At 33.5% G+C, this 25,835-nt stretch overlaps 1 protein-coding gene across 1 annotated transcript in view; it reads left to right on the forward strand.

The window, feature by feature from the left end:
• The window catches only part of gbe1b (glucan (1,4-alpha-), branching enzyme 1b), a 205,877-nt gene that overhangs the window by 45,207 nt on the left and 134,835 nt on the right, over positions 1–25,835 (forward strand). Inside the window, 3 exon segments of the mRNA XM_051129146.1 lie at positions 2,848–2,973; positions 5,914–6,049; positions 17,126–17,216. Of these exon segments, the coding sequence (XP_050985103.1) occupies positions 2,848–2,973; positions 5,914–6,049; positions 17,126–17,216 (353 nt within the window).

The following is a 25,835-nucleotide window of genomic DNA, read 5'->3' on the forward strand; positions in this document are numbered from 1 at the left end:
GATCCATTTGCTTTTTGGCCCGGGAAAGAGAGAGATAGGGAGACTCAGGATGGAGAGCTCCCGCGGGTGCATTCACACGGTGAGAGACGCTCCGTTATCGATCTGTTCTCCTGTACTGACAGTCGTGTGACTCTGTGTGCGGCAGCGGGGAGGAAGACAAGAGTGACTTTGAGTGAGTTAGACTGTAGTCGAGCACACACCGCTCTCCTCTCACTCTGCTTTGGAAAGCAGACTGGAAACCGAGCACCTTAAGCTAGTTTACGTAGAGTGTGGTTGTCAGGTGCAAAATTTAGATCATGTGAATAATCATAACATTTAGTGTGTTTTTAAGCCATTTGGTTTACGAGGACACGGGAATATATATATATATATATATATATATATATATATATATATATATATGTGTGTATATATATATATATATATATATATATATATAAAATATACATATAAAATATTTATTCATACAATGGCTGAATTATCAGCAGCCATTACTTCAGTCTTCAGAATCACATGATCCTTTAGTAATAATTCTAATAAATCATTCAGTAACTTAATAATATATAATATAATATAATATAATATAATATAATAATCATAGCTCCAAATATTTATTTATTTATTTAAAGAGGAACTATAATGATTTTTTTTGTTAATGTGTATTTTATTTTTATGTTTACTATATTTTTGAATACAATATATTTGGTTCCAGATTCCATAATATAAAATAATAGAATTTATTTTTTTCAGTATTTAGAGTTATGAAAATGTACGTTGTATTATATTGAAATGCCAATATAATAAAGTTTTTTTTTTTTTTTTTTTTTTTTTTTTTTTTTTTTGATATGCATGTAGAATATTGGAATTAAAAATTCTAGTATTAAGGCCACGTAGAATTACCAAATAATAATTTTTTTTAATTTTATTTTATTTTATTTTATTTACCTGTAAGAGTTTCTTTCTTCTGTTAAACATAAAAGAAGATATTTTGGAATGGCATTTTTTTTCCCCCCCAAATCATATGAAACCAACATAAAGAGTACATTACTAAGTACTTGTCACATTTTTTTAAAACAAATTCTTTTATTTTATTGTTTTGTTTTATTTTATTTCAGTATAATATCAGATTTGATAATTCTTAAAATTGTGAAAATAATGAACTTTTTTCTCTCTACTGGGTATATAATATGCAGAAAAATTAATTTAAAATTTCTAGTATTAGAGCTGTGTTGTATTACCAAAACTTTTATTTATTTTATTTTTTATTTTTATTTTCAATCATTATCTAAAAAATATTTATGTCAGTATTTTTTTTCTCTCTAGCGTGTGTATATGTATGTATATATTATATTATATTATATTATATTATATTGTATTATATTGTATTAATATGTATAATATTAATATTATATTATATTATATTAATAAATTACCGTATAATATCAGATTAAAGTATGCAGAACCCTTACAAACCCTTTTGAGTTCTGGTGTTTGTACATCCTGTGCTGCCCCCTCTGTTGCACCTCTACAGATCAATGAAAAATCACACTCTGACATTAAATTCACACACTGCCTTCAAATGCCCTTTAGAAAGGATAGCTTCTGCAGTCTAATCTGAGACACATGATGAGTTTTTAATATCTGCGAGTGAATAGTTTTGCTCCAGCTATAAATAACAATGCCGATAGTACACGAAGGATTAAATGACCCTTTCCGTTTCTGATCAATGCTTTTGTGCTGCCTAATAGCTTTACTTTAGACAGCTCTAGAAATCTTCCTCTCCATGAGGAAAACACACTTTGGCATAATAAACTATACCTGACACGGTTACAAATCACTTTCAGTGCACCTTTTTCAGTTGCCCCCTCTGAATCACAAGTTATCTCGCAATTGCAAGTTTATATCTCAAAATTGTGATTTTTTTTTTTTATGTATATATCATCATGTATAGGTATAATCTAGTGTCAATGTTTTTTTTTCTATTTAAAAAAAAAAAATATATATATATATATATATATATATTTAACTGAATGTCTATGCTGCTTATTTTCATATATTAAAACATACACTGACCAACTCCAGAAAGCATTATAAAAGAATATTATGATATTTTTTATGGTGCTTTTTTGTCATTTTGGAAAATAGCAACCTACACATTCTGCTGAAAGTCTCATTTTGTATTCTCTGGAAAGTCATAGAGGTTTGGGGGGGACAAAACTTGAGAGTGAGAAAACGGTGACATAATTTTCATTTTTGAGTGAGTTGTTGCTTTAAACACTGGCACAAACGCAAGTTCCCACATAATCTTTCCTGGCCTCTGTGTCTATAGTTGTAATCTAGGGCATATTGGTAAAAACGGAAAGCGTTTGATCTATTATTCATGTTGCTCTTTCAAGTTTGTATGTATATGCCTGTAAAGCAAGTACAAGCCAAAAATGTAAGCAAACACAAATAATTCCCAAAATCACTGCACATTTATTGCCACAAATCAAACTGGCTATCAAATTGATAACCATGCAGTTTTCCCTCTAAAAATACTCATAAACCGCTTAGAAGCTGCTTGTTGCCACAAATAGTTTTTCCACAAACTCGATGCGATAAATTCAAAAGTCATATTTTTCCAGTATAAAACCTCTTTCACCTCCAGCGGTCATGCTGAACTCAAATGTCCTCTTTGCTTGTACGGTGTGACCTTTCTGCATGAGATTGGCCCTTTATCCCTGCTCTCTGGCAGCTGTAAACACATTTTCTCTTACCTGCATTACCCAGCGCCCTTTGCTTGTGCCCACGTTCCGACCCTCTCTCTGTGCCCTTGCCGTTACATCCCTCATTTGTCTCTCTTCCCAGGTGGTTGTTCACACCAGAGCAGGTGAGCGGCTGTACCGAATCTCACCTTGGGCAAAGTATGTGACCAGGCATGAGAAGTCCGTCATCTATGATTGGGTACATTGGGACCCTCCTCAACCTTACATTGTAAGTGATTATTTCCCCCCAGCATCTGTGTGCCACAACCTTTTATTTTGTAGTCAACTGTAATGGGTTCTCAACTTTCAACCCTTCTATTTAAGTATAACAATGTGCATCTATTGCTTTTTTCACTTGGATGACCATGTACTGTAAGTGAGAATGGTATGGAAGTTTATTTCTGCCATGTAATAAAAATATAAGAAAGGTAACTGTGACTTTTTTAATCTCACAATTCTTTTTTCTTTTTCCCAAACAATTGCAAGTTTACGTCCGACAGTTATAACTTTTTATTTAATCAGTATTCAGAGTTTACAGTTTTTCTCTGAATTTCCCTGAGCTTATATCCCACAAGTCTAACTCTTTTTTTTTTTTTTTTTTTTTTTTTTTTTTTTTTTTTTTTTTTTGGGCAGAATTCTGACTTAACATTTTGCAGTTCAGGTGTTTTTTTCTTGAATTCTCAGTTTGCATCTCACAGTTCTGACTTTTTTATTGGTATTCTGAGTTTGCATCTCAATTTAGATATTTTTTACACCTCACAATTTTGACATTATTCTTGTAATTCTAAATTTATATCTCACAATTCTGACTTTTTTCTTGTAATTCTAAATTTATATCTCACAATTCTGACTTTTTTCTTGTAATTCTGAGTTTACGTCTCGCAATTCTATTTTTTTTCTTGCAATTCTGAGCTTACATCTCACAATTCTGACCTTTTTCTTGTAATTCTAAATTTATATCTCACAATTCTGACTTTTTTCTTGTAATTCTAATTTTATATCTCACAATTCTGACTTTTTTCTTGTAATTCTGAGTTTACGTTTCACAGTTCAAACTTTTTTCTTGTAATTCTGAGCTTACATCTCACAATTCTGACTTTGTTCTTGTAATTCTAAGTTTAACATCTTGAATTCTCAGTTTGCATCTCACAGTTCTGACTTTTTTTTGGTATTCTGAGTTTACATCTCACAATTTTGACATTATTCTTGTAATTTTAAATTTATATCTCACAATTCTGACTTTTTTCTTGTAATTCTAAATTTATATCTCACAATTCTGACTCTTTTCTTGTAATTCTAAATTTATATCTCACAATTCTGACTTTTTTCTTGTAATTCTGAGTTTACGTCGCACAATTCAAATTTTTTTCTTGTAATTCTGAGTTTACATTTTGCAATTTAGATTTTATTTGTAATTCTGAGATTACATCTCACAATTCTTACTTTTTACTTGCAATTCTAAGTTTACATCTCACAATTCAGACTTTTTTCCTGCTAATTCTGAGTTTGCATCTTGCGATTCTTACTTTTTTTCTTGTAATGCTCAGTTTACAATAATTTAGATATAATTTGTAATTCTGCGTTTTGGCTTTTTTTCCTTATAATTTTTTGTTTACATTTCGCAATTCAAACTTTTTTCTTGTAATTCTGAGTTTACATGTCGCAATTAAGATTTTATTTCTAATTCTGAGATTACATCTAACAATTCTTACTTTTTTATTTTAATTCTAAGTTTACATCACACAATTCAGACTTTTTTCCTGCTAATTCTGAGTTTGCATCTTGCAATTCTTACTTTTTTTTTTCTTGTAATGCTCAGTTTACAAGTCGTAATTTAGATATAATTTGTAATTCTGAGATTACATCTCATAATTCTGTTTACATCTCACAATTTTTACTTTTTTCTTGTAATTCTGAGTTTACATCTCACAATTCAGACTTTTTTCTTCTAATTCTGAGTCTACATCTTGCAATTCTGACTTTTTTTTTGTAATTCTTAGTTTACATCTCGCAATTCTGACTTTCTTCCTGCTAATTTTGAGTTTGCATTTCACATTTCTGACTTTTTACTTGTAATTCTAAGTTTATATCTAACAATTCTTACTTTTTTATTTTAATTCTAAGTTTACATCTCACAATTTTCCTGCTAAGTCTGAGTTTGCATCTTGTAATTCTTACTTTTTTCTTCATAATTTAGATATAATTTGTAATTCTGAGTTTATATCTCCAATTTTGTTTACATCTCACAATTCATACTTTTTTTCTTGTAATTCTGAGTTTACATATCACACTCCAGATGTTTTTTTTCTTGTAATTTTGAGTTCGTATTTCGCAGTTTTGGCTTTTTTTACTTGTAAATTTTGAGTTTACGTCTCGCAATTCAGATGTTTTTTTTTCTCATAATTCTGAGTTTGCATCTCAGTTCGGATGTTTTTTCTTGTAATTTTGAGTATACACCTCACAATTCATACTTTTTTCCTTTAAATTCAAAGTTTACATCTCACAATTTAGGTGTTTTTTTTTTTCTTGTAACTCTGAGTTTACATCACGGAATTATTACTTTTTTTTATTTGTAGTCTTAACTGTACATATCACAATTCTGGCGTTACCATTCTCACAATACATCCGGGGATTCAGATTTTTTTCCTTTTTGGTATTCTGAGTTTACAGCATGCAATTCTGTTTTTTTTTTTATTTCCTGACCTGCACATACAGAATGGAGAATTTAAGGAAAAAGTGAGAAAATTCTAAGATAAAAAGCCTTTTTTATATTTTTGTTCAATGGCAGAAATATATATAGCATGTGTGTGTACTGTATATTCTCTATTAATTAGTGTTTCCAAGTAAAGCAAACTGTTTCTGAAAACAGGAGGATGAAGAAAACTGCTTCATAAATACAACATGAGCCATTTCACTGCTTTCTACTTAGTTGTAATTTTGCTTTAATGTCAAGTCAAGACTGTGAACATCATCTCCTCAGACTATGAATTATATATGCCCGTTAATGTCCTCCAGTCATGAGTCATGATTTGGTGTGATTCCCCAAATTAGCTACTGTCAGCTCTGTTCAGCGGCCCCATCTTATCTTCAGTTGTATTGGCATGTACTGTGATGTTAAATTTGGATGAAGAATTATTCCAGAGATATTTCCCTGCTGTTTCTGTGCCAGCACAAGCACCCACGTCCACAGAAGCCCAGGAGCTTGCGGATATACGAGTCCCACGTTGGCATTGCTTCTCCGGAGGGCAAAGTGGCATCCTATAGCAACTTTACACACAACGTGCTGCCTAAAATCAAAGATCTGGGTAAGAGACTGCATTGTTAACACAAAAGCGTTAAGATAATGAGTTTATACTTAATAGGCTTTGATTGTGACTTTATCATGAGTTTTTTTTTAAACAGCTTTATTTTTATTGTTTTGTTTGATTCTAATCAGTAACGTTTCATTAAAACAAATTACTTTACCCACACGTGAATGTGAGTTTTATTAAACAGCCTGCATTTTTATTTTTTGTTTTTTGTTTTATTTTATTTTATTTTATTTTATTATTTTATTATTTTAGTTTATTTTAGTTTAGTTTAGTTATGTTGTGATGTTTGTTTTTTGTTTTCATTAGTTTTATGTTGGTTTTATTTTAATTTTTTTGTGTTGCCTTAAATGAATTATTGTCTTTGTCAGCAATATTTTATTCGAACAAATGACTTTATCCATACTTTTTTTTTCTTTTTTTTTATAACACAGCCTATATGTTATTACTTTGTTTAGTCTTGATGTCTTTTTTTTTCTCTGGTTTTGTTTGCTGTGGTTTTATGTTGTTTTTTTTTCTTTTATTTATTGTGTTTTTTGTTTTTATTTTCCATCTTTGACAGTTCATTTACTAATGCTTTAAACATTTCCTAAAACAAATTGCCTTTTCCGTATATGTGTCACTTGACCAATTTAACATTTATATTTTTCTCGTTGGCCTTTTGAAACAAAATGTTTAAACAATGGTCTCTTTTTTTTACTGTCAGTTTAGAATTTGGCACAAGTTTTAATACTCTGTCTTCCTTTAAATTATTGTTTTTAGCTAAACTTAAACTCAAATGAAAAGACATTTCAGACGGGGAAGATAATTAGTACATAATGTTATGCTCTTAGAGAGACACTTTCATTTTTCTCTGCTAACAAAAAACACAATAGGCTTCATGGGTAGCAGGTCTGTAATGCTCTTTATTCTTTTTGATGCATTACAGAGAAATACTTTGGTAGAGCATTACCATGTTTTTGGAGATACACCATGACAATACCATAATTTTCTTAAAAAAAAAAAAAAAAAAAAAAAAATGTGTATTGCTATTAAGGTATCATGCTAAATGAGTATTTTGGTAATTTTGTACAATAATATATATTAAAGTACCATAGTATTACAATCAACTGCATCACTGTACATTGGTACCACCACAGTACTTTTTTTTTGTAAGGATACAAGCATTATTTTTAGCCCAGTGAGGGGTTATGTTCCTACCTGCCAACATTCCTCCTTCATCACAAAGTATCTGAGCTGCAGTGGTGCTTAACCTGACAGACCCGCCGCATTGATGATGAGCCACTGGCCCTGGTGCCAATGTTCTGGGGAGGCTGTTCTCTCAACCAAGCCCCTTTCTGCAGGTCAACACCCTGTTTACAGGCTTTAGCCGCCATGTGGAGTGTTCATTAGTGCTGTCGTGGATAAGGGTTGGAGAGAGGTTTGTTTGAGTGCGCCGATGTGTTTTGGAGATGTAGGGGGGTATTTACAAGTATCAACCAGGCAGAGAAGATGAGGTTTAGAAGCCTGTGGATTAGAGATTGGGGTCATACAACAGTTACAGAGTTTCACCCAAAACTGAAAATTCTTAATTTCGTCTGTGGAACATAAAGGTGAATTTTTGAAAAATGTCCTTCCTCTTATGGAAAGCTCTTATTATGAGAATAAAGTCAAAATATTATGAGAATAAAGTTAAAATTACGAGAATAAAGTCAAAATACTGCAAAAATAAAGTCGAAAAACTACAAGAATAAAGTCGGAATGTTTCGAGAATAAAGTCGGAATGTTTCGAGAATAAAGTCGGAATGTTTCGAGAATAAAGTCAAGTTGGAATGTTTTGAGAATAAAGTCTGAATGTTTTGAGAATAAAGTTTGATGTTTCGAGAATAAAGTCGGAATGTTTTGAGAATAAAGTCGGAATGTTTTGAGAATAAAGTCAGAATGTTTCGACAATAAAGTTGGAATGTTTTGAGAATAAAGTCGGAATGTTTTGAGAATAAAGTCGGAATGTTTTGAGAATAAAGTCGGAATGTTTCGACAAAGTCGGAATGTTTTGACAATAAGGTCGGAATGTTTCGAGAATAAAGTCGGAATGTTTCGAGAATAAAGTTGGAATGTTTCAAGAATGAAGTCAAAATGTTTCCAGAATAAAGTCAAAATATTTTGAGAATAAAGTCATATCCGGGCCTTTTGCATACGCAATATAGGCTATACTCTCAAAATATTATAACTCTAATTTCTACGATTTAAATTCTTGAATTATCTTGACTTTATTCTTAAAATATTTCGACTTTATTCTCGTAGTATTTTGACCTTATTCTTGTAATGTTTCGACTTTATTTTCATAATTTCAGCTTTATTCTTGAAACATTTCGGCATTATTCTTGAAATATTTTGACTTCATTCTCATAGTATTTCAACTTTATTCTCATAATTTTGACTTTATTCTCGAAACATGTCAACATTATTCTAAACATTTTTTGCCTTTATTCATGAAATATTTCGACTTTATTCTCAAAACATTTCGACATTGTTCTTAAAATATTTCCACTTTATTCTCGAAATATTTCATCTTTATTCTCAAAGTATTTCGACTTTATTCTCAAAACATTTCGACATTATTCTTGAAATATTTCAACTTTATTCCCATAGTATTTTAACTTTATTCTCTTAATTTCAACTTTATTCTCGAAATATTCCGACTTTAATCTCGTAGTATTTCGACCTCAGATATTTCATAGCCGGCTCTATTGGTCTATTTGTGACCGAGTTGGAAGGAAGCCACAGTGAATAATGACTTCATTCCAGGATGTTTTTCTATTTTATGACTGGTAATTGCATGGAAAAGAGGGACCTGCACATAATTCAACATTTTTCCTTTAGTGTGATGCTCAAAAAGAAAGACGTTTTTGAAATGAAAAAGACAAAATGAAATAAAATGAGAGTAAATGAAAACATAATTTTCGTTTTTGGGTGAACAGTCGTTTTAATAACAACCATTATCTTTTGCTTCCTGGATCCTGGACTCTGTTTTGAAACATTTATTGTTGACAGGAATATTTGTCAAGAGATGCCTGCGGTGTAGGCATAGGGGTGATACATTTTTTACAGCAGAAGTTCCAAACATTTATCTCAGTCAGAGAGTCTGAATCTGTTGAAGTGCTCATAAAAAGAGTGTGCTTTTTTGGTGTTTGAATTTAATGGTGATTTCCTTCATTTCGGTATGAGTTAGTGGTGGCCTTATTAAAGGGATAGTTCACCCCAAACTAAAAATTCTTTACATTAATTACTCATTAATTACTCACCCTTATGTTGTTCCAAACCTGTAAAACCTTTGTTGATCTTTGGAACACAAATTAGAATATTTTGTCAGAAAGCTCTCGGATTTCATGAAAAAAATATGTTCTTACGTGTTTGGATTGTCATTAGGGTAAGTAATTAATGACAGAATTTTCATTTTTGGTTGAACTATCCCTTTAAATCAAAATTTCACTTGTTAGAACTGGATAAGATCTTGGTTAGAGTCTGCTTCATTTTTTTGTTTTTGTTTGCATTGTCTTTTTTTTGTTCAAATACAATTCAAATTTATTTGTATAGCGCTTTTCACAATACATATAGTTACAAAGCAACTTTACATCAAATTAAAATTTTTACAATATATTTAGTAGTCGCTTACTAGTGATGACTATGTCAAGTTGATTTACATATGGCAGAGATGTATGGTAAAGATCAATTAATGACGTAATCACACAGAAAAAAACACCATAAATTAGTAGCAAAATTCTGTAGTGCTGTATGTTGTTTCAGGGTTGGTATCATCTGAAGTTCTCTGAGGGGTTGGCATCATCTATTCTTAAGTGTTCTGGATCCAGACTGGAGCTTGTGAATTCCTAGTTACCACGGGATGTCAATCCCATGGCAGAAACAGAGAACAAATAGGAACATAATTAGCATAGCTGCTGTTCAAACCAAGCAAAGAAAGATTTGTTCAACCAGAGCTAAAAGATTAAAATGAACATTTGATCAGATATAACTGCAGGAAGAAAGTTTATGAGATGCAGTATTTGAATGTTTGGCTAAAAAGATGTGTCTTTAATCTAGATTTAAACAGAGAGAGTGTGTCTGAACCCTGAACGTTATCAGGAAGGCTGTTCCAGAGTTTGGGAGCCAAATGCGAAAAAGCTCTACCTCCTTTAGTGGACTTTGCTATCCTAGGTGCTACCAACAGTCCAGAGTTTGGCAACCTTAGGGAGCGTGATGTATTGTAGCGTGGTAGAAGACTAGTTAGGTACGCAGGAGCTAAACCGTTAAGTGCCTTACAGGTAAGAAGTACTATTTTGTAGCTGATGCGGAACCTAATAGGTAGCCAGTGCAGAGACTTTCAAATTGGGGTAATATGATCATATTTTCTTGACCTGGTAAGGACTCTAGCAGCTGCATTTTGGACTATCTGTAGCTTGTTTATTGAAGATGCAGGACGACCATCTAGTAGTGCATTACAATTGTCCAGTCTAGAGGTCATGAATGCATGAACTAGCTTTTCTGCGTCAGAAACAGGTAACATGTTTTGTAGCTTGGCAATGTTTCTAACATAGAAGAATGCTGTTTTTGTAACATGGGAAATATGATTTTCAAAAGACAAGTTGCTGTCTAATATAACACCCAGACTTTTAACTGTAGTGGAAGTAACAGTACATCCGTCTAGTTGTAGATTGTAAGCCAAGAGATTCTGTGTATAGTTTTTTGGTCCAATAAGTAATATCTCTGTCTTATCTGAATTTAATAGGAGAAAATTATTGGTCATCAAAACTTTTTTACATTTTTAACATACTCTATTAACTTCGATAATTTAATCTGGTCTTGTTGAGATGTGTAGTTGAGTATCATCAGCATAACAATGGAAACTAATCCCGTGTTTTCTAATAATATTACCAAGGGGCAGCATGTATATTGAAAATAGTAGAGGACCTAAGACAGATCCTTGTGGCACTCCATACTTTACTGGTGATAACTGAGATGACTCCCCATTTAAATAAACAAAGTGGTAGCGATTGGACAGGTAGGATCTAAACCATCGTAAAGCTTGCCCGTGGATACCCGCATAGTTTTGTAGTCGATCTATTAGTATGTCATGATCTATAGTGTCGAACGCAGCACTAAGATCAAGTAAAACTAGCAATGAAATGCAGCCTTGGTCTGACGCAAGAAGCAAGTCATTAGTGATTTTAACAAGTGCGGTTTCTGTGCTGTGATGGGGCCTGAAACCTGACTGAAATTCTTCATAGATACGATTTTTTTTTTTTGCAAGAATGAGCACAGTTGAGCAGATATAACTTTCTCTAAAATTTTAGACATAAATGGAAGATTAGAAATGGGTCTATAATTTGCCAGGTCACTAGGGTCTAGTTGTGGTTTCTTAATAAGAGGCTTAATAACCGCCAGTTTGAATGGTTTTGGGATGTGGCCTTAAGATAACTATGATTTAATAATATTGAGAAGCGGTTCTTGTGCCACAGGTAACAATTCTTTCAGTAATTTAGTGGGTACGGGATCTAACAGGCATGTTGTTGGTTTAGACACAGTGATGAGTTTATTTAGCTCTTCCTGTCCTATATTGCAGTTTTCCTTTGGGTGTGACGAAAGAAGTTGACATATTAGATGCAGTAGAATCTACATTGGTTATTGTATTTCTGATGTTTTCTATTTTATCAGTGAAGAAATTCATGAAGTCATTACTATTAAACTGTAAAGGAATATTTAGATAGGGTGACTTCTGGTTGTTTGTTAATCTAGCCACTGTGCTAAATAAAAACCTTGGATTGTTTTGGTTATTTTCTATGAGTTTGCGGATATGTTCAGCCCTAGCAGTTTTAAAGCCTGTCTATATCTGGACATACAGTTTTTCCATGCAATTCTAAAAACTTCCAAGTTAGTTTTTCTCCATTTGCGCTCAAGATTACGAGTTTCTTTCTTAAGAGAATGGGTAATACTGTTGTACCATGGCGCAGTATGTTTTTCTCTAACTTTTTTCAATTTGATGGGGGCAACAGCTTCTAATTTATTGGAGAAGATGGTGCCCATGTTGCTAGTCATTTTGTCCAGATCCTGTGTATTAATGGGTACACATAGCAGTTGAGATAAATCAGGCAGATTATTTGTAAATCTATCTTTGGTGGCTGGAACAATAGTTCTGCCAAGACGATTACATGGAGCCATATTGGTAATATCTGTAATACGCAGCACGCACGATACAAGGAAATGGTCAGAAACATCATCACTTTGAGGTACGATATCTATATCAGTAAGATCAATTCCATGCGATATAATTAAATCTAGCGTATGATTAAAACGATGAGTGGGCCCAGTGACATTTTGCTTGACTCCAAAAGAGTTTGTTAGGTCAGTAAACGCAAGTCCTAATGCATCATTTGTATTATCAGTGTGAATGTTAAAATCTCCAACAATTAGCGCTTTATCAAAATTAACCAATAGTTCTGAAAGGAATTCTGCAAATCCTTTAGGAAATCTGTATAAGGCCCTGGCGGTCTATACACAGTAGCTAAAACAAGAGATAGGAGAGATTTCTTTTGCATATCTGGCAGAGTAACATTAAGCAAAAGTATTTCAAATGAGTTAAACCTGTATCCTGTTTACTGAGTAATTTATTTTAATCTTTTATTTTTGTTTTTTGTTTTGTTGTAATGTGTGTCTTTGTTTTGTTTTGTTTGAGTTTTGTTTTGTGTTTTCTGTTTTTGATTTTGTTTTGTTTGTTTTGTCGATGTTGTTAACTAAAATTTCTTTTTCTTTCTGGATCCTGGACTCTGTTTTGAAATTGACTTTTGTTTTGAAGTCATTCCCTTGGAAATTTAGTTTATTTCAGGATGAATTGGTAATGGCCTTTATTAAATTAAAATTTCACTGAAAAAGAGTTTGCTAAGAGTCTGTTTCCTTGACACAGATTACGAGATTAAAGTCATAATATTTTGACTTTATTCTCAAAATATTATGACTTTAATCTCAAAATAAAGTCAAAATACTGCAAAAATAAAGCTGAAATACTACAAGAATAAAGTCAAAATGTTTCGAGACTTTTATTTTCATAGTATTTCAACTTTATTCTCATAATTTTGACTTTATTCTCGAAACATTTCAACATTCTAAAAATATTTTGCCTTTATTCTTGAAATATTTAGACTTTATTTTAAAAACATTTCGACATTGTTCTTAAAATATTTTGACTTTATTCTCGAAATATTTCAGCTTTATTCTCAAAAGTATTTAGACTTTATTCTTGAAACATTTCAACATTATTCTCAAAACATTTCGACATTATTCTTGAAATATTTAGACTTTATTCTCATAGTATTTTAACTTTATTCTTGTAATTTTGACTTTATTCTCGAAACAGTTCAAGATTATTCTAAAAATATTTTGACTTTATTCTTGAAATATTTTGACTTTATTCTCATAATTTTGACTTTATTCTCGAAACATTTCAACATTATTCTAAAAATATTTTGACTTTATTCTCAAAATATTTCGACTTCATTCTTGTAATATTTCAACATTATTTTCGAAACATTTCGACATTATTCTTGATATATTTAGACTTTATTCTCATAGTATTTTAACTTTATTCTCACAATTTCGACTTTATTCTCGTAATTTTGACTTTATTCTCTAAACAGTTCAAGATTATTCTAAAAATATTTAGACTTTATTCTTGAAATATTTAGACTTTATTCTTATAATTTCAACTTTATTCTCGAAATATTCTGACTTTATTCTCGTATTTTCGACTTCATTCTTGTAATATTTCGACTTTATTCTCAAAACATTTCGACATTGTTCTTGAAATATTTTGACTTTATTCTCGAAATATTTAAACTTTATTCTCGTAATTTCGACTTTTTTTTTTCAAAACATTTCGAAATTGTTCTTGAAATATTTTGACTTTATTCTCATAATATTTCATTTTTACTTTCGAAATATTACGACTGATCTCATAGCCTTAGAATTTTTTATTTTTTTTTATATAGCACTAAAATGCCATTGTTGGATGTGCGTATGTTAACAATTTTTGGTTTTTATTTATTTATTTACTGAAAATTGTGTTTATTTCAGGAAGGTTTGGTGATGGCCTTATTAAAACAGTTTTAACTTTAGAACAATTTTTAGAAGTAGACAATCCTAGAAAATGGAATGGGCTTTTTTTGGACAAAGTACACAGACTCTGTATTGGGCCACAGAGGCCCCCTGGGGGCCCCATTTATATGTAGGCACAGTAATTCTACAGAAATATCATGGAGGTGGGTTCTTTTGCTGTCTTAGAAACATGGGGATCATTGAAAACATTCAGACTGACTCCAGCACTGTGCCTGTAAGTAGCACAGGCACAATCACGACTCAAGTTTTCCTCGAAAAATATGAAAAAGAAAATACTTTTTTTTTTTTTTTGTACTTCTCGTAGGCAAAAAGTATGTGTGCATGAATGATTAGATTGAAAATGACCGTCTTCCCACATAAAGTCCTGCGCTGCCATTTGCAGTAACAAATATTATGATAGAATAATTCATGCATATGTCCATGCACGAAACCAGTATGTTGTTGTACTGTGTCTGTCGCTCCCTTGAGTTCTCATTGTTTCGTGGTAACCGGTTTGCATTTCCCTAGACAATAGTTTTTCTGGCATCTAAAAAGCTTCGAAAAGTGCTCTGTGAGTGTGTGCGCGTATATGTGTGTGTCTATGCGCGTACGCTCACGCACCGTCTATGAGACGAGCCCCTGGCGCTGTCACACCTCATCAAAAATCCCCAAACTTTCTCTGAAGCAGGGCGAGGAAGGATAGCTAGATAGATAGATAAATAAATAAACCAATCTGCTCAGAAAAAAAGAACGATGTGAGACAAGCCTGGATCTCCCTCTCGAGTCCTTCCGTACAGTTTCAAAGCCGTGTCTGTGCAGCTGCAGCCTGCGTGGGGAACCGAAACGCTGTTTTGGAACTGATCCGGGCCGATAAGACTTGCGTATGACCTGATAAATCATTGGTCCCGGTGGCCACTTTGTGTTCGCATTAAAGACCAGCTTCTGTAGTGGACGCTTAGTGGTCAGAGCTGAAGGGGGAAGAAGGAAGATGTTTTGTTGGGTTTGACGGTTGTTTGTGTACCGCTGTATACCACCGAGTAGAGTTTTTATGACGCTTTATTATTTTGGTTTGACAGTTGTATTATATCCTCTCGTTAATGAAAACAGATGTTTTGAAATTATGTGAAGCTGTGGTTCCCTGCGTGGGCATTTGGTGCACACTGCTGTGGGGATGACACAACATCAGCAGAACTGCAGAATTTGTCCTTTTTTGCTCCTACATGTTTATTTTGTAGAAAAACTGCATAGATGAAAGTCACAACTCAAAGTGTGCTTGTTTTTAAAAAATACATTTGGCATCTTGGCAGATTAAATTTGAAGCTTTTTATGAAGCATAGTTCATCCAAAAATGAAAATGCTGTTTACTCTCCTCCATGCCATTAAATACCCACACTTACTTACTTCTGTTGAATAAACATAAATAAAATATTTAAATTTTTTTTGTTGTTGTTTTAGGACTGCACAAATGCTATTAAAGAGGCTGTTCTTTAACTGAAGTAATAAATATTAGTACAGTAAAACTTAAAAAAAAAAAAAAAAAAAGAAGTTTAAAATAAAAATGTTTGTTAAATAATAATAATAATAATAATAACAATATTTAATTATAATAATTATATATATATATATATATATATATATATATATATATATATATATATATATATATATATATATATATATATATATATATATATATATATATATTACTTTTTTATTTTACAGTGAAATATTACAGTTGTATTATTATTTCTTCTCAGTGGTGGTAGTAGTAGTTGTATATTACTGTGAAATAAAATTTACTTTTAATGTTTTCCTTTATTTTAAAATTAGGAATTACAATAGTATTTTTTATTTTTTATTTGCTACTACTAATACTACTACTACTTTTTTATTGACATTTCAATTTTACAATGGTTATTTATTGGAATATTTTTATTTAATAAGGATAATGATAATAATAAGGAAAAGAAGAATTTATATTATTATAATTATTAATATTAATATTATTAAATACTAGATTTTAGAATGAAATATTACAAAATATTTTTTTCTTTTTTAGTAGTAGTAATAGTAGTAGTAGTATATTTAAAATGACATTTTATTGTAAGATTAAATTATTCCTTTTGTTCTTAAATACTAGATTTTTGTATTTACTGTAGTAATAATAATAATAATAATAATAATAATAGTAATAATAATAATAATCATGTTTTATTTTGATAATATTAAATCATATTTAATAATAATAATAATAATAATAACAATAAAATGCTAGATATTTATATTTACAGTTAAATAGTACAATAATATGTGTTATTATTATTAAATATTAGATGTTTTATTTTACAGTGAAAAGTTACAAAAATATATTTTTTCTTCTTATTTTACTATAAAAAGAAATACTTTCTTTTTAAATACTAAACGTTTGTATTTACACTAGTATATTACACAAGTATTACTTATTTTTATGTTTATTCAATAATGATAATAATAATAATAATAACAATAATACTTAGTTAAATATTACATTACAGCCCTACAAACAAGAACAGCAAACCTGGAGGGAAAAAAGGCATTTTAAATCCCAGACGTAATTTTTAAAAGCTAAAATATCCAAATTGTGCAGCCTTAGGTTGTTTTAAGCTAAGCTCCACAACACCATGAAAGGTACCCAGATCAAATATACATTATATTACAATACATCATTTCTGAAGCACTATGATAGCACTGATTGATGAGCAGACAAAAATTTCAGGTGTCTAGGTCACTGAGTCTGTCTTACTGTTTTTATGGAAAAGATCTGCATGAACATTATTCAGAATATATATATGTAAGTAAATATAGGTCATATTTGTTTGAAGTGGCATGAGGGTACGTAAATAATGACAGAATGCTGATTTTTGGCAAAAATTTGCTTATAAGCGCTGTTCTCTTTACTGTCATACACAGGTTATAACTGTATTCAGCTGATGGCGATCATGGAACATGCCTACTACGCTAGCTTCGGTTACCAGATCACGAGTTTCTTCGCAGCATCAAGGTAAATATATCTTAAACTGGAAAATGCTACAGTCCATTTCATATTTCCTTTGTTTTCTGACTAACCAGGCTGCAAACCTACAATAGTGAACTGCCTTGCAGTCATTTTTGCACATTCTTCATTTTAGCACATTCCCTGTACTTTTAAATATTTACTGTGTCTCCGTTCTGGTGTGTACAGTCTTTGTACTGCTTCAGGTTTACTTTTTCATTATTATTTCTCTGTTTATGCATTTCCTTACTAAAATATATGCACACACTATCTATGAAGCGGGCACGATTTACATTTCACTGCAGGTGGTATTCTGTATATAACTTTGTATGTGACAAACAAAATCTTGAATCTTGTCTACTGTCTAGAGGCCGTTCACACAGAACGTGTTTTTGCATTCTGCTGTGTTTGACCGTGTTTGACCATCGCGCTCGCGTCTCGCTTCTTTTGCAACATCTCATGCATGACGCTACATTTCCCAAAAGCCAGTGAACAAGTTGAAAAAAGTTCAAAACTTCACTCTATACCTTAAGTTTTTTTATTTATTTATTTTCTTTTTCCTGGTGTGTCTGCTTTCAGTTAGCTGTACAAAAACAGTCTGTTATGCTGGTTGATATTGTAAACTTTCGTTATTTTATTTTAATATATTATTGTAATCATAATCACACTGGTTTGTAGTGCATGTAGTTTTACCGTTTACAGCACTTTATGCATCTAACTATTAACCTGAAGTGGCTAATATAGTCTCGCACATTCAGAGAAATAGTTAATTCCACATTGCAAAATAAAGAGGATTCTTCGCAGTTTCGTTAGGGCTGTCAATTCAAGGTATTAATTTGTTGTGATTAATTATGAAATAATAATAATAAAAAAATAATACATGAAAGAAGTTACATATACATTATATTTAAATCATATGGTATTAATCAGTGTTGGGAAGGTTACAGCTTTTTACAAAATATCTGCATGATTGCAAATGTGCTCTGTGTGAACACAGAGTGAAGATTACCGGTACACAGAACATGTTAATGAATAAAGTCTGCTTTTGTCCAGATTGGCCAATTATACCATTCTTATGGAGATGACGTGATTACTCTAAGCTGCTTACAAAGCTCCGTTGCTTTGTTTTATTTTTTCCGTTTTTTCGTTTTTCTATGTACAGTTGATGGCAAAAGTTTGCACCCCCCTTTAAGAGCGATCATACCCAGATAGCTCATGTACGTCTGTAAGATGTCTGTTAGAGATCACTTGATCTGGAAAGCATTTGCCGTGTACAAACATCTGACAGACGTCTGTAAGATTTACATACATTCTAAATCATAAACATCTTAAGGACATCTAATAGACGTCTATTTGACATCTGATAGGAAACATCCTATAGACGTATTGCAGATGAGCAAACAATCTAAAAAATACGTCTTGCAGATGTAAATGCAGACCTGAAATAGATGTCTTCGAGATATAGGTGTGCTATTAGGGTACAAAATGCATGTTATTGTTCATTTAGTACTGACCTGAATAAGATATTTCACATAAAAATGTTTACATATAGTCCACAAGAGATATTTAATAAGGAGATCTTAATATTGTGTTGTTACCTGAATGATCCACAGCTGTGTTTTTTTGGTTTGATGATAGTTGTTCACGAGTCCCTTCCCAGATAGCACACATACGTCTGCAAGATGTCTGTTAAAGATCACTTGATCTGGAAAGCATCTGCCATGTACAAACATCTGACAGACATCTGTAAGATGTCGGTTTTACATACATTCTAAATCATAAACATCTTAAGGACATCTAATAGACATCTATTTGACATCTGATAGGAAACATCCTATAGACGTATTGCAGATGAGCAAACAATCTAAAAAATACGTCTTGCAGATGTAAATGCAGACATCAAATAGACGTCTTTGAGATATAGGTGTGCTATCAGGGTGCAAAATGCACGTTATTGTTTATTTAGTACCGACCTGAATAAGATATTTCACATAAAATATGTTTACATATAGTCCAAAAGAGAAAATAATTGCTGAATTTATAAAAATCACGTGGTTCAAAAGTTTACATCCCCTTGATTCTTAATATTGTGTTGTTAACTGAATGATCCACAGCTGTGTTTTTTTGGTTTGATGATAGTTGTTCACGAGTCCCTTCCCAGATAGCACACATATGTCTGCAAGATGTCTGTTAAAGATCTCTTGATCTGGAAAGCATCTGCTGTGTACAAACGTCTGGTGGACATCTGGAAGATGCCAGTTTTACATACATTCTAAATCATAAACATCTTAAAAACATCTAAAAGACATCTATTTGACATCTGATATGAAACGTAAAATAGACGTATTGCAGATGAGCAAGCTACGTCTTGCAGATGTAAATACAGACGTCAAATAGACGTCTCCAAGATGTATGTGTGCTCTCAGGGTTGTTTGTCCTGAACAGTTAAACATGCCTGCTGTTCTTTAGAAAAATCCTTTGTGTCCCACAAATTCTTTGGTTTTCCAGCATTTTTGTGTATTTGAACCCTTTTCAACAATAACTCTATGAATTTGTAGATCAGGGTACATTAAACTTATTTTGTCTTCTGGGAAACATGTAACTATCTTCTGTAGCCTTCTGAAGGTCAGTAGTACATGAAAAAAATATTAAATTTAGGTAAAATAAGAAAAATGTACACATCTCCGTTCTGTTCAAAAGTTTTCACCCCCTCGGCTCTTAATGCATGGTTTTTCCTTCTGGAGCATCAGTGAGCGTTTGAACCTTCTGTAGTTGCATATGAGTACCTCAGTTGTCCTCAGTGTGAAAAGATGGATCTCAAAATCATACAGTCATTATCGAAAGGGTTCAAATACACAAAAATGCCAGAAAACCAAATAATTTGTGGGATTTTTCTGAAGAATAATGGGCAGTTTAACTATTCAGGACAAACAAAGGACTAATTCAGGTAACAGCATAGTATTAAGAGTCAAGCGTATGTAAACTTTTGAACAGGGTTATTTTATATAAATTAAACTATTATTTTCTCTTGTGGACTATATGTAAACATCTTTTATGTGAAATATCTTATTCAAAAAAGCACTAAATATAAAATAACATGCATTTTGTATGATCCCTCTTATTTTGGTGAAATAATTAAGATTTTGCAGATTCTGCAAGGTATACTGTATGTAAACTTTTGACCTCAACTGCATTTACAATCTGAGTTCAGGGATGCCTTCTGTCTTGAGCAGGAGCAGTTAAATAATCGCAGTGACACCACACAATAGATTATTTTTTGGACAAAAAATAGTTTCCGACAAGGCAAAAAATCGGGCTAAAAATCTGCCTTTAGGGTCTTCATGAAATGTGTGCTTTCAAAGCCAGCTTGCTGTTACTAGGCTTTCCAACATCGCCTACCCCACCTTTAACACAATAATGACTTTAAATTACCTTTTGGGGGGTGATATATCAGGCCAAATTGATGTGCGATATAATTGAATCGATTGACATCTCTATTTTTTTCCTATTCCCCTCCCTTGCATCTCACATTTTTAAACACAAAAACACATTCTTTGTGAATCACCCCGAAGACAGCTTTGCTAACCATTAAGTAACTTAATAAGTGACTGATCTGGAACACTGCACAGAAACTCTGTGAGCCTGAAATGTAAAAAAATGAGCCTGAAAATCAACTCTAGGGCACACTTGTTGACCCTCAATGAAAAGGATGCTGTCCTGAGGCCCGTAATGTGGTACAATTCACTCATTTTTATCTTCCTAATGTTCAAAATGAGGTAAATGTAACACTCCTCAGTGAAAACGATGAAAGGGCACACACACCATGAAGACTCTGTCCCACATCTGTGGCCCCAAATCACTAAGAGGCTCCTCTGACGGGGCCGATAATCTCCCTGTAAACACATTTGCAGTTAATCCTGTGGAGAGGTAGAGACCTCAGATAAAGGAAGACAGGCAGGAATTCTTTATTTATGTGCTTTATTCCGTCACTCGCCCTTACCGACTAGCGCAGAAGACAGCCTATAGCGCGAGTATAATGTATACAGAGTAATTTCACCCATGATTGATCTCCCTGAGCCATTTAAAAAGTGCAAGGTCTGGATGCTGGGAAGGGGGCGGAGGCCGAGGGGAGGAGGTATTGTTGTCACCCTGCTTCGTGTATGCCGGGGGAAAGCGATATGATGATAGCTGGAGGACAGATGAAGCTTCTTGGAGCAATTACACGGAGGAGATACGTGAGGAAGCGCTGATGGAAACGCACCGCTCTCGCCCTTTGTTCCGCTAGGAGCAGTGTGTCACCCCGAATGGAGGCTTTGACCTCTGCTCAGCGGCCATGACGGTGTAAACGATCCGAGATTGATTTTTATTTACTGCCATATTTGTTTGTTTTTACACGGCAATTGGGCGGCACGCTTGATGTATTTGCACATGTGTCGTTCTGCTGGCGGTGCTAAACACAGCTGTTGTGAAGAGTGGATTTTTCTGAGATAAACACATGCACACATACGCAATGTGGCAGATCTGGGATGCTATCCAGAAGGTTATAGGTTTGAATCCCAAAAGGGGTGATCCATGAAGAATCGCCATTGAGCCACTGTAGAGGGACTATAATTACTTTGTTTGTTTGAGTGGATGAGCATGCCAACTTTTGGATTCGTTGTATTTGTTTGGAAGGTAGATTAGTTGAGTAATAGAAGATTGGACAGATCTTCAGTTTATTAACTTTTTTACAGTATTTTGTAGTTTGGAGGGGACATCAGATGGCCATTTTCCACAAGTTGGCATGGTTCTTTAGGGTCATCATGAAATGTCTGCAACATACTTGGCTATAATTCCTCAATGGTAGTGTGAAAAAACACACTTTTTACCTCGTCAGAAACAACTTTCAACTTTTCAGCCGTTTCGGTGCATGTCTCTTTAAATGTTAATGAGCTGCTGCTCACTCCGCCCCTCTCTTCTGTTTTTTTTTTTTGTGTATTTGGTGGCGTTACCTTAAAAAAATGAAATGAATCCAATGCGTTCCTCTGTGTCTCTGATTGTGGAAAATGAAAACTCTTTTTCCACTTCTTCCATCCAACTACAAAACACCTACGTTACGAGACACAATTGTCGCTACAGCTGCTCAAGCGCGGAGTAAATGACGGATGGCCTACAACTGGCTGAGGACGGAAATATTCTAATACAAAACAGTCCATTAACAGTCAAATCTGTAATCATTACAAATGTTTTCTGTCTGAAAAACTACATTTATTTATGTGTGTACAGCACTGCTTGAAAGTTTGTGAACCCTCCAGACATGGTCATTGGTTTTGTGTTAAATATAAATAAATAAATAACAGGAAACAAATGTACATCCAAACCCCAATTTGTAAATCAGACTTCCCAAATTATGGACACAAAAGAAGGAAAAAAAAAGGTATTGATTGCACAGAAAAACTGTAAATTTGACTTGTGCAGAAGTATGTGAACGCTTTTATTGAGTAGCTTGTGGCACCTCCTTTTGCAGCCATTGCTTTTATAACCACTGTCCAGCCTCTCACATCTGCCTTTGGGGATTTTCGATCACTCCTTGCAGAACTCAGCCAGGTGAGAGTGGTTGGAGGGACATTTGGCATGTACCAACCGCTTTAGGTCTAGCCACAACATTTCAGTTGGATTGAGGTCCAGACTTTGACTAGGCCAGTTCAGCTTCAATCCTGAGAAAAGAGAAAAAAAAAACAAATATATATATATATATATATATATATATATAATATATATATATATATATATATATATATATATATATATATATATCGTGCCACAGCCTTAGTAATCCTGAAGACACCCTGTTGAAAAACCCAGCATATGCTGGTTAGGTAGGTTTTGATGCTGGGATGCTGGTTTTAGCTGGTTTATGCTGGTTTATGCTGGTCCTTAGCTGGTTTAAGCTGGTCCAGCATAAACCAGCAAAGGACCAGCTAAAACCAGCATTCTAGCATCAAAACCTACCTAATTAGCACACCACAGTTCAGGTGTGTTTGATTAGAGTTGGAGCTAAACTATGCAAGACAGCAGCTCTGTAGGATCGAACTTGCCTACCCCTGGACTAGGCCAATCCAGAGTACGAATCTTTTTTCTTTTAAGCCATTCCTTGGTGGTTTTGCTTGAATGCTTTGGGTCGTTGTCTTGTTGCATCACCCACTTTCAGCCCAGCTTCAGCTCCCTGACTGACGGCAGGAGATATTCTCATCAATAATTAGTTGATAGGCCTGAGAATTCAAGTTTCCCTGGATAACATGGAGTCTCCCAGGCCCGGCGGCAGAAAAGCAGCCTCAGATCTTCACATTTTCAACAATATGTTTCACTGTTGGGAGAAATTCAGTGCTGGGTTTTCTTCAAATATGGCGGTTTTGATTATGACCAAATAAATCTTTAAACCCATTTCCACCGCAGGAACTTTCCCCAGGAACTAGGGACTTAGGGGCGGTACTTGGTGTATTTCCACCGCAGGAACCAGGATCTAAATAAAGTTCTGGGTAAAAATGTGCCTCTCAGAAAGTCCCCGCTCGTGAGGTTGTACTTTTTCAAGGGTCTGGAACTTGAGCGCTGAACATGCTGAATGGTTGAGTTCATGCAGCATTGTATTTCCAACACAATTTATTTGCATAATTTTCAAAATATTGCTGATATTGAAATGTAGTTTTAAAAGTATCTCAGGAAAGAATGTTGTTGTTTAAAACCAAAATCTGTAGCTTTTTCATAAAGACAGCACCTATTTGAAAATGTGCTTTGCTGATTTTGGAGATGTGAGCTCCAGGTGATCACCGGGCACTCGGTGCTCATGTATCCCGCCTAGAGCAGCCTCAACTAAGCCAGTTCTTCTGATATTTGCCACTGGTTCTGATATCTCTGTACTGGTTAAACATGAGATATAATTTTGTTTTGGGTATATTTAGCCGGTAATCTTTGGTCTCATTAATCTATTATTTATTCCAGGTCATATCATTTTGACTGGGCACACAGTTATGTTTTATAACTTTATATATTTATATACATTTATAACTATTAAAATGAAATATATTGATATTGATATAATATTTCATTTCATTGTACTGTATGTACATTCCTTGAACTACATTTCTGTGGCATTTAATATGTTCAAATGAAAAAGAAAAGAGGCAGTGGTGTTTGATATCATGTTTCGTCTTATTGTTCTTATTCCGTTTGCAGAATTACCAGACTTGTGTTGTCCACGTCCCTGGGAGTTCACACTCCTGAATCGAACTTGCGAAGTCCAAAGAAATTTGCATACTTGGTATTAAGAAACAGCCCTGGACTGGGAGGAACATTCGTGCACATTCCTACATCACCAGACTATTTGCCTAATCTTAACGGTACTTTAGACCGTGATGGAAACGCAGCCTGTAACTGGTCTGGGGGAAAAAAATACTTCCTGGGACAAATTGTTCCAGGCAATTTTGATGGAAAAGCATCGTATTTTGGACTCATCTGTCCAGAGGGTGGACGTTTAAAAGGACTCTGGTTTGTCCATATGCTCTCTGGCAAAGTTGAAATGGTCAACTTCTTTCTTTTTTGAGAGTAGAGGCTTTCTTCTAGCAACCTAGCAATAAATGTCATGTCTGTTCAATTTATTATTTTTATTATTTTTCTGGTGCTTCTTGATGATAGTTTTGATGGGCATCCACTTCTGGGCAGAGTTGTGGTCATGTTGAAAGCCCTCCATTTGTAGATGATTTCTCTTAGAGTGGAGCTGAAATCTTTTGAAGATGGTCTTATAGTCTTCCCCAGACTGATAGGCTATCACTACCTTCTTCCTGATTATCTTGGATATCTCCTTTCCTCTTGGCGCATTGTTCGTTTTTGCGGGTACACCTTGCCACTACAGTGGTTGGTTGGTTATTGCCCAACCCCTTTCCTAAGGATGTCTAATTTGATTGGTCTGCTTAAAGGAGAAGTCCACTTCCAAAACAAACATTCACATATAATGTACACGCCCCCTTGTCATCCAAGATGTTCATGTCTTTTCTTCAGTGGTAAAGAAATTGTTTTTTGAGGAAAAAATTTCAGCATTTTTCTTCATATAATGGACTGATATGATGCCCCGATTTTGAACTTCCAAAAAGCAGTTTAAATGCGGGTTCAAACGATCCCAAATGCGGCTGTAAATGATCCCGGCCGAGGAAGAAGGGTCTTGTCTAGCGTAACGACTGGTCATTTTCTAAAAAAAAATAACAATTTATACTGGTTATTTTCATTAAAAAAATACAAATTTAAGTAGTTTTTAATCTCAAATGCTCATCTTGCCTTACTCTCCCTGAACTCTGTGAGACACTTAGGGTATGTTGAAAAACTCCAATCGTATTTTCTCCCTCAACTTCAAAAATCATTTCAAAATCATCCTACATTGCTGCAGAAGTACTGACCCAATCTTTGCAAGGTGAACATGCAGTTTTCAAGCAAGACTGTATGTATGTATGTATTAGTTTTCACTTTACTTAGTTTGTAATCGTGAAAAATAGTTTAGCTTCCATTTTTGCAATAATGTTTGCCTAAAGCATTATTGCACCTGTTGGAGCACAGCCCAAAAGGCAAAAATAGAGGTCTGTTTCATTATTCATTTTATCT

The sequence above is a fragment of the Labeo rohita genome, chromosome 15 (genome assembly GCF_022985175.1).
Source record: "Labeo rohita strain BAU-BD-2019 chromosome 15, IGBB_LRoh.1.0, whole genome shotgun sequence".
Taxonomy (NCBI): Eukaryota; Metazoa; Chordata; class Actinopteri; order Cypriniformes; family Cyprinidae; genus Labeo; species Labeo rohita.